We start from the raw sequence: 18,571 nt of genomic DNA, 5'->3' as shown, positions 1-18,571 counted from the left end.
TGGGAGCCAGCAATTTCCAGTTCCTTATGGATTAATCAAGGGTACTTGATAAAGGACCCTTCTATCACAGAGGGGGAAGCTTTTCAGGAAGTTTGCTGAAGATATACTACATCTGTAATCACTTGGCAAATGTGAAACCTATGATACACAAGAAAATTATCAATTCAAATGTATATATATGTGTATATATATGTGTGTGTACATACATACATATATACATATATATATACATATATATACACATACATACATACACATACATACATATATAAAGATCCCATACTACCCTTAAATATGTATAGCTATGTCAACAAAAAAAATTTTTAAAAGTTCATTACCAGATAGTTTGGGCAAGAAGTTTCTTTGTGAAAACAAAGCAAGTTGGACAGTAGATAACAATACCAGTTAAGTGATTCAGAGCTGAAGAAAGTTAAACAGGCCTGCCTGGCAGGAAGTCTTGGCAAACCTGACCCATTTTCCATTTTTTGTCCATGAGTTTTCTCAACACCGTCTCTGGCAAATGCTCTCTTCTGTGGGCATAGAAGGGAACTGAGGGAAAAAAGTTGGTATCTGGTAGCTAGTGTGGGAAGTCACTGCATTTGTCCCGTATACAAATTGCAAGAGAATCAATGTGTCTCTTTCTATGATAGGTGTTGCAGTAACAATGAAAAAAATAGGGACAGGGCTTAAAGAGAAAAAGGTACAAAAGGGGAGGACAGCTGTTCATTGTGTGTCCTGTGGTCACTCTCCATCTGGAAGAGGTCCCCTAATGAGACTTCAGCCAGGAAGATGGCTAAGGAATGAGAGATGAATAAGTCACGCACTGACACATTTCTTTGCAGAGTCCACAGATCCTGTTCACTGGTATAGTTAACCCCAAGCAGAAATCATTGCTCCATGGAATGCAAGACAGAAAGTAGAAAGTACTTCCTCTAAAAGCACGGTGTTCCTACACTTGTGGCTAAAAGAAGTATGCTTTGACACCTACAGAGTATTTTTCAGATGTCACTAATTTAAACATTCGAATCCCTAATATTTGTTTGAGTAAGTGCTTAAAATGAATCTTCTTGTGTATACTAATTCTTCCTGCAGTATTATGTTTCCTCAGTTATAAGTGCACTTATAAATTATAAATATGCCATTTCCCCTAGGGGTATTTTTAGTGGGAAAATCACAATTCCCATGCTTAAATAATTATTAATTGATTACTCAGTGCTTACCAAATACCGTGGACATATTCATTTCTCTAAATTGATAACTTCTATTAATAAAATAATGTTTTATAAATTGACTAACTTTGGTTGTCCTATTTTACCAGAATTGAGTTCATTTGTTCTTGACAGGTCCAAGAGTAATTCCAGGATTTGCCTCTGTGTAGAATGGAACAACCTTTAATTAAAGTGATTATCCATGGGGTCCTTTCAGCTACAATTCCCATCTATGTCATTTGGAACCTAGAAGCCCCAGGATACTTCCTGCCTGGGCTGCCACAAAACATTATCTGATAGAGTAAGCATTCTTCCCTGCTCAAATGCTGCCACTTTGGCCCCAGCCCCTGAACTTCAGAAGTGCCAACTTTTCACCCGGACACAGCATAGGAAGAGCAGGGTGCCCTTCATGAAATCCAGGAGCAGCCTACATTTGAGATGTGTAACACCATCACACTTGTGGTCTGCAGCTAAGAGCATGCCTATTGGAAACTAGATAGACTCTAGCTCAGTCAAGGGTCATCTTCCTCCTGCAGCCATTCTTTGCATAAATTTTAACTCATGATCTGAGAACCTGGTAAAATGACATAAGACAAAACTCATCCTTCCTGGTAGTGTTTCCTACTTGACTGAAACACTACATTCATTCTGTATGCAGTAAGATAATAAGAATAATAAAAACAATTTACTTTGAGTGGTATGAGAGAAGCCAGATTGCTACTAGAGAAAACCTAATTATATTTTATATAATGTATGTGATATAAATTTTATCAACATGTAACATTATAGTTGTGTAGGTTTTATGTAATGGGAGAGGAAAAAATAACATGAAAACTAAGAAATATTAATGTGACCTAAAAATGATAATGTTTAAAACTGTAGGTTAATATTTCTACACTTGATATTAAGTTATAACTCCTATAGTGATAGTAGGTTTAGTTTGGTATAATAACAAACAAACCAGCATTCTGAGAATGTTTCTTGCAGCCTCTGTAAAGATGGGAGTCATTTTTATACTATTATTGTTAAAGGATAAATAAACATGCACAGCTGCTGCAGTGAAATAGTTAAACAGACATCCATGGCATTGCCAAAAAATGGACTTTGTACCTAATGGTAGTCTTGATTGGACAGATTTACTTTAAAGAAAAAAATCATAAAGTAGCAAATAAGCTCTTACTATTTTCTTTGAAACCTTGCAAGTACCATGATAGTAGCCCCCCCCCCAGTTAATCATTACAAAAAGTTACTTATAGCAAAAACAAAAGCAAAAAACACAAAATATAATTAGCATTGTAATTATTTTACCAATAGGTTTATGTTGCCCATCACATTTTCCAATTTCAGTTTAGAGTGAGGCAAATCTATTTCTTAATCGCTGCAGCTTAGGGGAGTAGGTAACTCCTAGGGGTGATGCTGTCTAACCTTTTAAAAGCTTTTCTCGAAGTTGCTCATTCATCTCTTTCCATCCTCAAACTAATGGTCTTGTCCTCCATTTACCCATCTTGAAGGATAAAGGGGCAAGGAGCCCTAAGCAGCCAGATTGCATGCATTCCATGGCTTTGTGCTGTTTTTATATCTAATGCTGTTATTTACATGCAGCATCTAGCTAGAGCCTGCTCATTTCAGAGGTTGAGGTATGAGTGATGGCATTATTGCCACAAGAGTCCTCCGCAGGGCCCTGTTCAGACGCTCATCAAGCCTGCAGTATTTATGGCCCCACTGTGTTATGTGCAGACATAGTTTCTTCAGTGCCCTTCTCCATCTATCAAGTCTGTGGGATGGGTCCTCTCCTCCTTCTGAGTCTCTGTGCTGCATTTTAAAAGGCAGATTGTTTTTAACACAGAACTTCAGCAGGGAGGAGACTGTTCTTTGCAACCACTGCCAGTCCCCTAGAGAACAATAACTCCTTCTATTGTGTTTTGCTCTGATCTGATTTTCTTTGGAAAGTCCTGGGATTAGTGGGAAAGGACATAACCGTGTTAAAAAAAAAAAAAAAAAAAAAAAAAAAGCTACCCAGGCCTTGAGAGACAGAATACAATTGATTTATCCAGTTCCTATAAAAGGGAAAAGAACGAGAGCTGCCAGAGATACAAGCTCACACTCTCCAATATACAATTTCATAGTATGAAAAAAGAAAACTATAGGAAAATCACAAGCCAGGTTTGCTTTTTAATATATGTGGTGGCAAACCTGGTATGACCTGAATTCATTTGCCAGCAAGACTTGACTTGAGTGATTGAAAGCTATTTATAGCCTTTATCTCTACTACTTAAATGAATATTCACACATATCACTGCAGAAATATTAATGTACTTAATTATAAAATATTGCACCAGCTTTGCTTGGGGTGTGGCATACTATGTGGTATATGCACAATATTTCCTTTCTGAAAACTGGATTTAATAAATACACTATTTGAGATCTATTACCTACTAACCCTCGTAGGATTAAGAACCTATATAGCTATATTTCCAAGGAAGGAGTAACTCATCAATATTCTCCAGAGGGTTCTAATAGTTCTGTCTTTAGATGGCCAAAGGCTTATAAAAGTTGTTTATTTTATGTCAGCTGCCAAGACAGAGAAAAAAATGAAAGGGTTTTTTTTTTTTGTTTTTGTTTTTGTTTGTTTGTTTGTTTTTTTAATAGTTAATAGTTCCTGGCCGCAGGAGATATTTACAGTCTTCATATGTGTAGAGGATGGTAAATAAGCTACTGCACAGTGAACACACCTGTGACATGCTTCAGATGGACTTACTTGACTTGCACTTATCATTGTTATTTGTTCATGTGCTAGTGTGTTCTTGAGACTACCAACTCTGTAACAGTTCTACGGAGTCCCCAGTGGATCAGATTAGCACAGAAGCACTCCAGGGAGCAGGGCCTGTGAACTGCTGGTCCTCTTCAGCTTGTATTGAACTTCTGGGGCTCAAGAGATTTTATTGAAGTTCAACTCCAAAACCAAATAATTCTCATATAAGCAAATAACTCTTCAAAGTAATTTCTTTAATCCCAACCCAGTGGTAATGGAATACATTTCCTTACCAGAATATTTTAATATTTTAATTCAGTAATAGAGAAACAAATTTCAGAAACTCTAAGTTCTTCCTCATTCTCCAAAACATTTTTGTGTGCTTATTTATTTTAATATGCATTTGCTATGTATGTACAACATATTATTTTGAAGTATCTACACAGCAAGGCATAGTGGTACACACCTTTAATCCTAACACTTGGGAGGCAGATGCAGGTAGATCTCAGTGAGTTCTAGGACATACAGAACTACATATTGAGATCCTGTCCCCCCCCCCCAATTCAAACAAACAAACAAATGAAATATCCACAGTGCAGATTCTTCATATTTCAGTGTAGCTGGATCTAGCCATTCTGTTGTTAAAACACATGTATCATTGGACTGCACCTGGCTCAGAAAGTAGAAGATGAAGTTAGGGATGTTGATTGCTCTTCTCTGGTACTAAGGAACTAGGACATACATGAAACCCAGGAATAAACATGCTCTGTTTGTCCTCTTCAGGAGGGGTTCACAGTTTGTACATTTAATTTACAGCTTGGAGGAGCATGGCAAGAGTTTTTCTAAGGAAAAAAAATGTAAAATTGTGAAATTAAAATCAGGTACAAATACAATTATTTATTTAGAATGAAAATTACAACCACTTTTCTTATTTTTAGAAACTGACAATTCTACAGACACTACAAAATCAAGAACTAAAACCTCTTGAATAATTTTTTGGTGACCCTATAATGTTCTTCCATGTTCATTGGCTACATGACCTTAATTTATTATCTAACAAACAGATTTACAATATTTTCTTAAGAACACAGAGAGGTAATTCTGTATCTAGCTCTTGTTCTTTAATATTTCACCATACCTACTGCTTTCCAATAATTCCATTTAAACTTGGGGATAGTTATTAAACAGAAAAAAAAGTGTCATTTAGATTTCAGGACATTTTTAACTTTCTCTGTGCAGTGACTAATCTTAAACTAATATTTGAATTGACGTCATTCATTAACCAATGTGTCATCATTCTCTTTGAGTCATGGTGCTGTGTGCGTCAGCACAGTGAACTGTAGGAGTTCCTGGTAGATCTTTTCATACTGGGAATAACTATACTCTAAAATAGATGCAAACTACAGAAGAATGTCAGAGCAGCCTACAATAAATGTCTCTTCAAATCTGTTTTTCCTTACATAAATTCCCAATGCAGCCATGAGGGCAGCATGAGAAAGTAGTAAGAGTGGAGACAGCAAATATTTTAAAACACTCTTATGCAACACATTGCTAGATCCCCAAGAAGGGCCTTGGAAGGTGACAGATACTTACAAGTCATCTTAATGCATTTCTGCCCATACTAAACATGTTAGAATTAAGTACTGTATTTCTATATGTTGCATTAACTCATGTGTCTATATTTGTATTCTGATAACCTATTTCACTTCCATTTATTCTCCTGCCAGCTGCCTCTGTTTTCCTTTTAAGTTTCCATTGCATTTCAGGACACTTCTTTCTATTCTATTGCTTTCGCCTATATCACACTCATCTACAGGAACCATGATGATCTCTATATCCTGCTGCATTTTATGATCTGACTCCTAATAAGTGGTACACATTAATACAGGTCTTGAAGCCAAGGTTCCTTTTTTACATTCAGAATATTTCACAGCATGAGACTTTTTAACACATATATAATGACACACAAACATGGGGAGCAGATGCCCATGCCAAATGAACCCTCTATCCACTCTTGAGAAAGTGGAGGAGAATATGCCCCTGGCAGTACTTTGTTAAAGAGAAGTGTTTGTCTTCTTGATCGCTTAAATGTTTTGGCACTATGTTCTAACATCTTAGAGCTGGGTTTAAAGAATGGACCTCAAGTTAACCGAGAATGCATTTTGTCAGAAGATATAGTTATTAATGTTGAGTGTCTTAGGTAAGGTGACCCACACAAGAAATGTGGAACTAGTTATTGTATCTTTATTTTACTAGTTGTCGATTTATTTCACCAAAGGACAATGTTAAAAGAAAGAACAGAGATGCAACATTAGCAATTTATGTGACGTTGTAAACTGATTGTCTTAGTACACATTTAAAAAACATCCATGTGCTGCCCTGTTGGCGCCAAGAGTTTCTGTCTCCATTCTGCAGAAAAAAGGAGTTCCACGAGAATCAAAGGTGATGCAATGAAATGAGGAAATTAAATCTGGGTTCAGTGAGTGATCGGGGGAGACTCTCATTGAAGGTGGCCAGGTAAAGGCTTCTTAGAGTTCATTCAGCAGAGGCCTGATGTGTGCAAGTGAACCTGGCAGAAGGGATGGCCACTGTAGGAGCCATACATACAGGTCCCTGGCTGTGACAGAACCTGTGGAAATGTCATCAATAAAGAATGCTTTACCTCTTAGGGTAGAAAGGCTGGGATCTATTTGTCCTGAATGATAACTGGAGGCAAGAGAAATAAGACTGGATAAGAATGTAGAATTCTGAGCTCACACATAGCCCTGACATTAGTGCTTGCTTTTCATAGTTTGTTGAGTGATTGAATGATCTGAGTGAGTGATTGCTTATCCTTGTGGCCTGGCTCCCATTTACAAAGGCAGAATGGCAGAAAATTATGTGTCCATTTCTTCTAAATTATGATAGGGATAATACTATTTACATAGGACCAGGGCTCACAATTAATTTTAGTTACAACTTTGACTGAGTAAAGTAATTCAGACCAAGTTTACTATAAAATGTTTTTTTTCCTTTTTTTTTAAGAATTACAGTGATATAGAGTTGGGGTGTAGCTCAGTGATAGATTTCAAGTCTCCATTGGAATTCAGTCATTAGGCTACAAGTACAATTAACCTGAAATCTGACATCTAATTTTGGGACACTATCATACCTGGTTATTATCTTTTTAAAGTTGTTTCTTTTGGTTTTGACAATATTATTATGTAATTTCCCCCTCCCTTTCCTCCATCCAAACCCTCCCACATACTCCTTCTTTCTCCTTTTCAAATCCATGGCCTAGTTTTCCATCAATTGTTGTTACATTAGGAGGGGGCAGCATTCCTAAATAAATAAGGATAACCTGCTCAATCTGTATAATGATACCCGTATGTATGTTTTGAGGACTGACCATTTGGTATTGAACAAATAACTGGTGTGCTTTCTCTGAGGAAGACAATTTCTCCTGTTCTGAACATTCATTAGATGCCTATGTTTTTTTTTTTTTTTTAATAGAGTGAGGCGTCATGGGCTTTTCTCCATCTACATTAGCATGTCTATTGCTGTTGTCCTTGTCTGGCTCATTTTTCCTGTAATTAAAATGATCTAAGTTGGGAGCTGGGAGATGGCTCTGTGGATAAAGTGCTTGCCTCCCAAGCATGAGGACCTGAGTTTGATTCCTCAGAACTCATTTTAGGAACAAAACAAAAAGCAGGCATGTTGGTGCAGATGTGCTTGTAACCCTAACACTAGAGAGTGGAAGCAGATGGATACCTGGGACTCAGTGGATAGCTAGCCTATCCTTCTTGGTGAGCTAGCAAGAGACCTTGTCTGTTTAACCAAGAGAGACGGTTCCTGAGACTGACAGCATAGGTTCTCCTAGGGACCTACACACACACACACACAATCTGAGTTGGAAAAATTTTTGGTATATTACTTCCTTTTTATAGGATAACTCTTTTTGAAATAGTGTCTCATGGGTTTTTAAAGTAAATGTCTAATCAAGAAAACTTCTGGAATGTTATCCTTTTTGTGTTTGTTCTGAGAGCCCAGTAAGGAGACTATCACAGTGATCTGGGTGTGATCCTCTAAGGAGGTGATGGTAGGGTAAAGGAATGGCACAGAATTGGGTGACTGTAAGAACAGAAAAGAGAAATGGGCAGAGAATATGAGATAATGTCCATCAAACAACATCTCTCTTCTCAAAACAGGTTACCATGCTCTTTGTCTAGTGCTAACCAGAGAAAGCTGAGATCATGACCATAAAGGTGTTTAAGCTGATTTAGTATTTGTGGTTTTCTCTCTTTATCAGTAGCAAAGCAATAGCAGTCTTAATTCATGGTCCTAAGAAGAAATAAAGGCCTAAAAACCAGTCCAATGTGAGGTATGTTCAGGCAATGGAATGTGCTTTAAAAGAAACAGGAGCAGATGCTTTGTGTCCGAGAATATCATGAAGTGGGTTCTGATCTGCCTAGTTATGATTCCCATGTATTGTCTGTCATGCAACTGAGTAAAGTATGAGTGCATAACATAGTGCCTAGAAGTGGGGGTACATAGTGTAGTGCCTAGAAATTCACAGAAGCTATTCCTAGGATGCAGATTTTTATTTCTTGGTGGGTACTGTGAAAATTTGAATAGAACAGATTTTCTGTTATCTTTGCATTTGAGGACTGTACAATCCAAATTTTAATTCAATTCCAGCAATGTATAGACTTCATGAACTCTTGTCTCTGTCCTGATTTGTTCTATGGTCCTAATCTTAGCAAATCCACTTTTCTTTTCTTCTTTTAAGTAGATTTGGTTTCTAATATATTTACCTGCCTTATGAACAAGCAGGTAGGTTATTGTCTTGGGACTCATCTACTTTTTTGTGTGTAAACTTAAAGCATTTCCAATGAAGAGTAGGGAAAAACCTATTAGGCAAGAATTTACAAGTGGTGGCTTGCAGAGACAGAACAAGATTGTGGCTATCACCCTCCCATAATTGTTCCCTAACAGATAGCCAAGTTGAATCTATTCATGTACTAAACTACCTCTATAAAAGCTAAGAGAAGATGGTAAGAGACCATAAGGTCTGCTTTAGTATAACAAAACAAGTTATTGCAGAAGGTAGGAAGAATATAGTTCCTGCAACATCCTCCTCTAAAGCCACAAGGAGCCCCTCCTAGAGAGTGATGTGCCTCTGTACTATGAAGGAAGGGAGTGAAGATGAAGTCCAGGCCTTAGGGTGAACTTAGTACTAGGTTTACTTTGTTGAAGCCCAGTGCTGGGCCAAGTTTGCATCAACCTGTGCCATGTGGTTGGGTTTGGTGGGAAGTTTGCAGATAAAGTGCTGAGTGTTCCACCTCCCCTCCTCTCTATATACTGGTATGAGTGAGGGAAAGCAAAACTCCACCCAGTGATGGGAAGGCCTATAAGCTCGCATGGGGTATATCTGCCATCCCAATACCAGACCTGAAATTCAGGCAAGAACTCATAGGCAATCTTCAGTCCTTACTCTCAGTAGGACAAGCCAAGTTGTTATACAGTCTCCAGCCTGGGGCACACCTACCCTTCCCTGAGACAGTGCAGGCCCTTGAAGAATCAAGATGAAGGTATAGCCCAAGTTAATACAAGCCAAAGGAACTGTTTCCAACATTGGGAAACAGCTATGGCTATGTTAGTACTCACCATCAGGGATTCAGTACTTTCCAAGTGTCAACCTATATGGGACAAACCTTGTGTTTCAGTTTTTACCATTTCCAGCTGTGGTATTAGCCTTGGTGCATCCCTGAACTGGTACAAACCCCTAATTGTGAGACTTGAGAGTGCCTAGTCAGTGTCAGGCTTGGTGACCAAGGCTCTGCCTTTATCAGCACCACCCCAACATTAGATAACATGGAGTAGGGTAGGACAGGCAGCAGAAGACTTTGCTCTAGAACACAGTTGCTGTATGATGAGATTTAACATTGAGCAGAGCCCCAAAGCCCTCACTCTGAGGTTTGCCTGGGGATAGAGATTCTGGAACAACTTGAAGAGAAGACACATGGGTTAAACCTATGCTACAGCCAGCATTTTCTCTTTGTTGTTTCTTTTCTTTTGTTGTTGTTTTTGTTAGTATTGGAGATTGAACCCCGGACCTCATACATGCCAGACAAACACTCTCCACCAAGCTATAGTCCATTTCTATTATCATGTTAAATTGTCACATTTCCAAATAACTTGTTACAATCAAAATTTGTTCTTTGCCAGCTTCAGTCAACACAAAGCAAAGATTCCCATTAGCCTAACATAATAAGCAAGAAATCAAAGTGCCCTCCAGAGAAATTCACCCAACCACAGGAAACTGTACACAGCAGAGGCAAAACCTGTAAGGGGAATGAACTATGATTCTTTGATAAAATGTAGTTAAATTTAATTTATCTTAGAAACAGATATGATCAGGGATTTATTCCTCTTCCTATAATAAATGAATTTTTTAAATGGAGTCTTAAGATATTGAATTATAGGTTAAGAAGAAGTCAAGTAGAGAACAGCTTTCTGGATGTCCATAAGCTATCTCCTCAGCCTTCACAGCAGTTCTATGAAATAGGTTGCCATTATTTCTCCCAGGTGTCAGTAATGGAAACCAGGACACAGAAACATCAAGTGTCTTGCCTGAGGTCACACAGCAGGGAGGTATGAAAGTAAAGATTATAAACTTGACAATCTAATTTAACCACCTGTTCTCCTAACCCTACACATGGCAGCTTGTAGAGGCGATTTCACTCTAAAAAGTGGGAAACCACTGCTTCTGTTTTGGTCTACTATATATTAGATGTCTACTGGAGATGACTAGTAGCCCCTGGATCTCTTAAGTATAAATCTCTTGGGAGATATAAACCTAGATATATGAGTTACTTTTCTCATTGCTATGAAAATAATACTCAACAAAAGCAATTTAAGGAAGAGTCTGTTTTGCCTTATGGTCTGAAGTACTATTCATTACATCGGAAAGAGCATGGTGGCAGGAGTGGGAAGTCGCTTGCTATGGCGCATGCATGATCAGGAGCAAAGAGGAGCAGGAACACAGCTTTCTCCCTTTTATTCAGTCCGCAACCTCAGCTCATGCAATGCTGTCACCTACCTTTGATGTGAGTTTTCCCATTTCACGTAACCCAGCCTAGAAATTCCCTTCCAGATATGCCCAGAGGTTTGCCTGCCTGTCCAGTGACAAAGAGAATTAACCATGGCACTAGGTCCTTATGGTGTAGATTTTAATAAAGGCCTGGGAAGGAGGTAATAGAAACAAATGTAGAGAAAGGAAAGAACTAGAGCAGTTTGGGTCTACTAGGAAATAGAATGGTGGTCACCAAACCTGAGTGTGAGGATGGTGGTCCAGGTAAAGTGGCCAGTTTCAGTGTAAAAAAAAAAAAATACCCAATAGCCAGAGAAATGCAGAAAATATGATACATAAGAAAATGTGGAATATGTAGACTTGTGTGTGAATATGTAGACTTGCCATCCACATTTTCTGTTTGTCTCAATATATTTCCTTCATTGTTATCAACTAGATCTGAGGACGAGATTTAAAATTTAAATACTGAGAAGTTGTAAAGATAACCCAGTGTTCTTATACATAACTTAAGGGTTTTTTTTTAAATAGCACAGATTCAAAGATACAATTTGGTGGCACAGCTCAGGACACAATTTAGTGTACAGCTCAGGGATCTCGATGAAAAATAAAGGGCTGCTTCTTGCTGGATACTTTCAAGGTGGTATCCAGCACTTTTAGCACAAAGGAGAGATGGCTTGTATTATGCTGCAGTGCAGCTGTGTCCTCAATCAGAGGTGAAGTACTGTAAGATGTCTGCACTATACACTACAGTTGGCTCACTAATGGTATAATTGACAGTTGCTGTCTGTCTTTACCACCAATTATCTTATCAATTTCAAATTAAAAACAGCTAGACAGAGGATTAATAAAGTCTCTGTAGAACAGGATGGTCTCGAACTCACAGAGATCCACCTGCCTCTGTCTCCCGAGTGCTGGGATTAAAGGCATGCACCACCAGTGCCCAGATCATCAGTTCTTTTGTTTGTTTGTTTTTGTTTTTATTTTTGAGGCAGGGTTTCTCTGTTTTTCTTTGGAACCTGTCTGTAAAATAGGCTTAATAAAGTCTATTTATATAAAATATGTGGTTCTCCCTCGAACACTGGGCTTGGAGATGATCTGCGGCACTAAGAGATAGCCAAATTTCTTGGGTTCTGTGGCGTCCTCAGTAAATTTGAGAAGTTCATTCATTTTGTTTATTGACACCACTAAACGTTACCATTTTGTAACCTTGCACATAAAAATGAAAGTAACAGATTTCTTTTCATAGGATGGCAGGAACCAGAGAAAATGCTTGAAGTTGTTGTTTCTGAATCAACAACACTCTATGTGGCCCTGGGCCTGGGCCTGCCCCTGGCCCTGGCCCTGACTCTCCTAGAATTCTCCATATAGACCTGCCTCTTCTTTATAGGTACTGGGATCAAGGGCATGTGCCTGCCTGGCCTTTGAACTTTAGACCCATTTTAAGTGCAACATTGTCTCTTAGACAAATAGTTCTCATGGTTTTCAGTGATCTTCTTCCAATTACCCCCATGGTTAAGTTCTTACACTGTTGCTATTTTAGAGGGAGTGATTGCATTAAGAATGGTCTGCTTAGGAGAAATGGATCTGCAGATGAGATTTTGCATTTGACACTTACTGTATGGTCTTACATCTCAGATTGTCAATTTTATATCTTTGATGTGAGAGGGAAATAAAGAGGTACCTGTTTCAGGTACCTGAGCCTTGCAAAAGCAGTAACTGTGCATATCACTTTGGGTACAGGAAGTAGAAAGTAGCATCAGGCACCAGAGTATTCAAAAATACAGTGAAGTGTTACTAACACAAGGGCTGAACAACCCTCTTGAGTCTGGGAAAGAACAAATCTCAAAATACTGCCTGGAATCTATGTGAGAAGGGGAATTTCAGTCTCAAAGTAGTTTATGTGAAGAATGGTTTTTATCCAGGTAGCAGCTGCACTCTGAGTGGGTATGGGGCTTGATTCCTCTCCTGAGCTGGAGCCACTTGAGTGACTCAGAAATAGCCTCTGAGTAAGACAGATGTCCAAAGATGAACAATTTTTCAGAAGGTGCTCTGAGCAGCTGCAGTGGCCATCTCAGTTCCCTGGCAGGTAGGTATCCCAAGTGTCCACCCTCCATTGGAACTCTCTATGATCGCCCTGATGCAATTCTTCTCTTCAGATTACCTATTTGATTTCTTGAGTCTGCTGAAAATGTGCTGAAAAGGCTAGGGACTTAGTCAATATTGTAAACGAGGGCATAGGGGAACTCATTCACTTACAGAAAGAGTGCTAGCACAAGTGAGGACAGGTGAGGCTGGATGGAGAGTGAGCTAATCACAACTACCGAAACTTGGCAAGAGCTAATGAGGGCCCTTGACAGTGATGACATGGAGATGGATTAAAGAACTCATTTTAGAGAGGAGAGAATTTCATGATCCGGTGGCTGAGGGAAAGTGAGTTACCTGCCATAGTCAAGAGTCAAATGTCTCTGTTTCATGGGCATGCCATAAGTTTAACCTCAAAGCATTGAAATGGCAGTGCAAGGAAACCGATAGAACTATTGATTGTTATCAGGCTGCCTGGGATGTCTATTTGGTATGCGTCAACATTCTTTCTATGCTTGTTTTATAAACAATTTATGACTTTGCGTTGTGTGTGTGTGTCACTTTTGGGATATTATTCTATCCTTCTCAAGGGTTCACCCCACTCCTTGACATCGATGCACTAAGAATTCGCACAACACAAAGAAGCCTGTAAATAGGATCTAAACCTTTAGGCTAGTCTGGACTTTCCCTGAAATACCATTCTCTGCCAAACCTCATTCGTGATTGTGCTAAAGTTTGTCCCATGAGTTCTGGCAGCTTCCATTTCCAGCAGAACAGTTTGATATTTATTTTAATCAGCTACTCATGAAAGATAGAATTTAGCAACCATTACAATGACATCAGGCAGGTTTCCGAGTGGATCAGGGTAGCTGGGTGGCTTTCTTTCATTTTTCTTCACCTACTTTTGGCTGTGAGAATAAACCTAAGAAAACTGCTGTTGGCCTTTTAGCACATTGCCAGCTTTGGCAATTACAAACTAACTGGTTTTGTACTAAACATCCCTGAAATGAAATAAATTGGTCCTGACGAAAGTTTGGCACCCCTGACTGCTACAAATATAAAACCATCAGCAGATGCTATTTGCTGAAACGGATGCTCTTCTAACAGATGGATGAAAGTTAAACACAAATTGTACTGTTTCTTTCCTTTTGGCTCATTTGTTTTTATTGCAATATAAAAAAATCTGCTATATTAGTTACAGTAAACTTGTAGCAAATGCTTCATGGGTGTTTTGGGTTTTCTTAGAACTTTGAAATTACATTCAGACCAGTCTTCATTATATGAACTCATTAAGAATGGAGAATCAAATTCTTCACTTCTAAAACTTCCTTGGGTATTCATACTCCAGTATTGAAAAGGATTAGAAGTATGCACCTAATTTCACAAGGGGATGTTATGTCTCTTTCATGGATATCAAGTCCTCAGCTGCAATCCAGTAACACCTGCCACATCTCCAATAGTCACTACACATTTAGAACTAAAAAGTTTTTACATTATTTTATTTCCTCATACACTGTTTCATCATTGAGATAGCCCATAAACAAAGAAAGTCGTGACTTTGTCCCCCAATTCAGTGACTCATATACCATTTAAAGTAATCACTATCAATTACTATTCACTTTCAAAAGCAATAATGGCATTATTAATCACTCTACAAATTTAGATATTTCTTGCTACAGAACTGTTTGTTTTAATCTAACTCAAATAGTTCATATTCTTTAGAGAAATCTGAAGTTTATCTTTTGTACCTTCCTCCTGTTTCCAGAGGTTATTTATTAAATCACATTTTTAATAATAAAACCCAAGAATTTCAACTTAGTAGGAATAGTGGAATAAACAAATATTTCTAAAGTATTGAAAATATTTATAGGGAAGGATCATCTATGATTACATTGCTTTTAATTTTCAGATTCATTATTATTCTTATTTACAGGATCAGGATCATGCCGATTTAGTTATTCTGACCCCAGCATCATTGTGTCCTACACCAAGAACAACACTGCCAACTGGATACAGCTTGAGAAAATTAGGTTTGTTACCATTTGAAGTATTTGCATCCAATGTGTTGTGAGTAGACACTATTTCTCCATTTGCTTCACTCTACCCCTGGCCTTTTTCTTCATGGTGAAAGTCCTTTGGTCATTCATTTCTCAAGTCATGGATACACATATTATGTCCGGTCCACTTGAAGGGCATGTTGCTAGAAACATAATGTTCCCATTCTTAGATTCCTACTGTCAAGACTCCTTATACCAAACAGTTTTGGATTGCAGCATGTTTGGGATTGTAACTTTCGAGAGAGTATCCTTTGCCACATGACATGACCGGCTATGACTGTGGCAGGCAGGAAGTGAGCTGACTTTGGCCTGGGATACAGATCTGTGCACGTGGCTAGTGACTGCCTGTATCTATTCCTACCCACAGTGTTAAGGGTTCATAGGCCTCCTGCATATAATCTGCAGCTCTGTCACTAAACTTCTTATGACCCCCAAGCCCATCTCTACAGCCTCAAGAGTTCCCCAATAAGAAAATGAAGTAGGATGTTCCAGGTGGAAGGAAGGCTCTGATGTTGGAAAGATTTGATGGTGTTAGAAGGTCCCAAATCATGTTTACCACCACTGCCGAGTTTAAACCATGAAACTTCAAAGCAGATGATTAATTACAGGATTAATATACAAAGGAAAACAATGAGACTGACGCAGTGCCTGCTGCGCTAAGGGCCACAGCTCCATTCTGGTGTTAAAGTGATTATGGTGCCTACATTAGCTCTTAAATTGGAAAAAAAATAAGTGGAATATTTTCCATCGGTTATGAGACATTTATTTTCCATCAGCTCTTTTTTTATATTAAAAAGACAATGATATGTTTAGGGAGTCAAAAGACACATTAGGTTAATAATCTAATACTAACCAATTTGTACCAGGCTTCTAGAAACATATGTAAAAAATAAAACCCATATATCTAAGCCTCAGTCTAACAAGATAATACTATCAAGATTTTAACAAATTATTCCCCCCATGACTGGATAAGATATAATTTTGGGTGGCTACTGCATCCTGAGTTCTATCATGCTGTGTCAATGTCATGATTAACATTTGCTATTCTTTCCAACTCATAGAATTTTTGAAAAAGCATTCATATTGGATACCTAGGCATCTAAATGGATAATCAAACCAACATACATATAGAGATTTCACCTCTATCCCTACAACTTTCTTTCTACTATATTACATCATGACCTAAGTAAGTTGTGATGTATGTTTGTTGCTTCTGAAGTGATAAGTAATGAAGCTACACATTTGATTGCACATATAAAGATCACATTCAGCTGGGTACCTGAAATTGTTTTCATGAAATGGCACTTTCACCATACTCCTGAATGCAACCCCCTCTTACCATTGGTTTTTCCTAACCACTATCCAAAACTGAAGTGTATTCTCTTCATGAGTTTAAATTATTTGAAGCTACAAAAATACTCACCATGAAATATTGTAAAAGGGAAGGAAATTTATTACCCCCAAAGGTAAGATACACCATCTATAACCCCACTGACAATTCTGAAGATGTATATGTGCTTCACTGGTGACTGAAAAATATGACTTTCTCTCCAGCTCTTCCAAACTGATTTATAGCAAGCCCAGCCTACCACTAGTTTGCATTTTAGCACCATTTTTAATCTCAGCTAAAATGACCATTTTTACAGCAGCAGATTTTTACTTGGTAGAATAAAATGACTAATAAAACTTTTATTATATAGCAGAAAGAGCTAGATTCTAATAGATATGATATAAGAGCATATTAGATTGTCCTTTTCAAAGACTGATCTAAATATAGTTGTAAATAATTATAAGTGAATACAGTCATCAGATGTAAAAAATGTGATGACTAAAAATAAATGTTTTGTAAAGACTAATCTGCTGTACATATGTATATATATTTAAACATATCATAGTGACCTCTAATCAATGTAAAATTTCAAAGAATCAATATTAATTTCTATTTTTTTCTTATCAAGTGAGTGATTTTAAACAGAACATCTACCATGTTCCAAAATTCTTCTAGACACAATTTGCCTTTTTTTTATGACCATCACAGCTTGTGCCACTTTCCCTTCCATTGTTTCCTGGCTTACTTGAACACACCTGCTTTGTGTCACATATAAAGGCCACAGAGACCTTTAACTCTATCATCTGCTATCAATAGGAAAGGTGTAAAAAGCAGCAGATGCTTAAGGTTGGACCATGGGCTTGTATTTAATCTTCAACAAACATTGCATGTTCAGAGGCTAGGATCTTAACTATGTGCTTGACCTCCCCTTCTCACCACATTTTCCAGAGCTCCTTCCAATGTCAGCACGGTTATCCACATCCTCTACCTTCCTGAGGAAGCCAAAGGGGAGAATGTGCAGTTCCAGTGGAAGCAGGAGAGCTTGCGTGTAGGAGAGGTATATGAAGCCTGCTGGGCCTTAGATAACATCCTGCTCATCAATTCAGCTCACAGACAAGTCATTCTGGAAGACAGTCTCGACCCAGTGGACACAGGCAACTGGCTCTTTTTCCCTGGAGCAATAATCAAGGTTTGAGCCCTTCCATTCCTTCTTCCTTTAGAAACCCAAAGCTCATGGGACCAGTCATTTCAAGAGAACTTTTCCCTATCTCATATGTTACCATTTAAGGGTATATTACCACTTTTTAAAAAAACATTTACTCATTCATTTAACAATTGTTTCAAAACTCAGATTTGGCTGACATGTGAGAAAATAATTGTGAAAAGCAACTACATTTCTCCCCCCCCCTTTTTGTGGCTATTAATGTAGTGGAGGCAGACAGATATGTAGTTGTGCAAATACAGATCAGCCTAGCTGTCATTTTCTGGGAAGCTTAGAGTTCTGAGACAGCACTAAATCCAGGTGTGGGGCTCTAGGAAAGTTACCCAGAAAATGGGGAATGTAAGCAGAGACTGAAGGGTGGTTGGAAGCTTGGAGGACAATTAAGCATTCTAGGAATTGGAGATCTCATAATAGAGGTTTGAACATAATGTTTGCATGTCCCATATTCATGTGTTACAATACTATCATATTGAGCTAGAAAGTAGAGCCCTTGTGAGGTCATTCACTCATAAGAATGAAGTCCTGGTGAATGGCCCTCAGTATGTGAAGCCAATAAGAAAAGGATGTGTAGGCACTTACTAAGTCTTCCAGAGATTTGATCATAGACTCTGGCTTCAAAAACCGTTAGGAGCAGCTGTTCCTTTTACCAGTTTTCCAGACAAAATGTTCTCTAGCAGCAGACCCCAACTAAGACAGAGTCTAGATCAGCAGTTCTCAATCTGTGGGTCGAAACCCTACTGGGGGGGGTCGCATATCAGATATCCTGCATATCAGATATTTACATTATGATGCATAATGATAACAAAATAACAGTTATAAAGTAGATCAAAATAATTTTATGATTGAGG

The 18,571-nt window shown here is 38.2% G+C and overlaps 1 protein-coding gene across 1 annotated transcript in view; it reads left to right on the top strand.

Annotated features, from left to right (window-relative positions):
* Positions 1 to 18,571, top strand: part of Reln (reelin) — a 420,372-nt gene that overhangs the window by 212,730 nt on the left and 189,071 nt on the right. Inside the window, exons 9-10 of the mRNA XM_051174802.1 lie at positions 15,048 to 15,144; positions 17,450 to 17,690. Coding sequence (XP_051030759.1) covers positions 15,048 to 15,144; positions 17,450 to 17,690 — 338 coding nt within the window. The remainder of the gene's footprint in view (positions 1 to 15,047; positions 15,145 to 17,449; positions 17,691 to 18,571) is intronic.

Source organism: Phodopus roborovskii, unplaced genomic scaffold (genome assembly GCF_943737965.1).
Source record: "Phodopus roborovskii unplaced genomic scaffold, PHOROB, whole genome shotgun sequence".
NCBI lineage: Eukaryota > Metazoa > Chordata > Mammalia > Rodentia > Cricetidae > Phodopus > Phodopus roborovskii.
The sequence above is the reverse complement of the archived record's forward strand: the minus strand, read 5'-3'. Positions and strand labels throughout refer to the sequence as shown.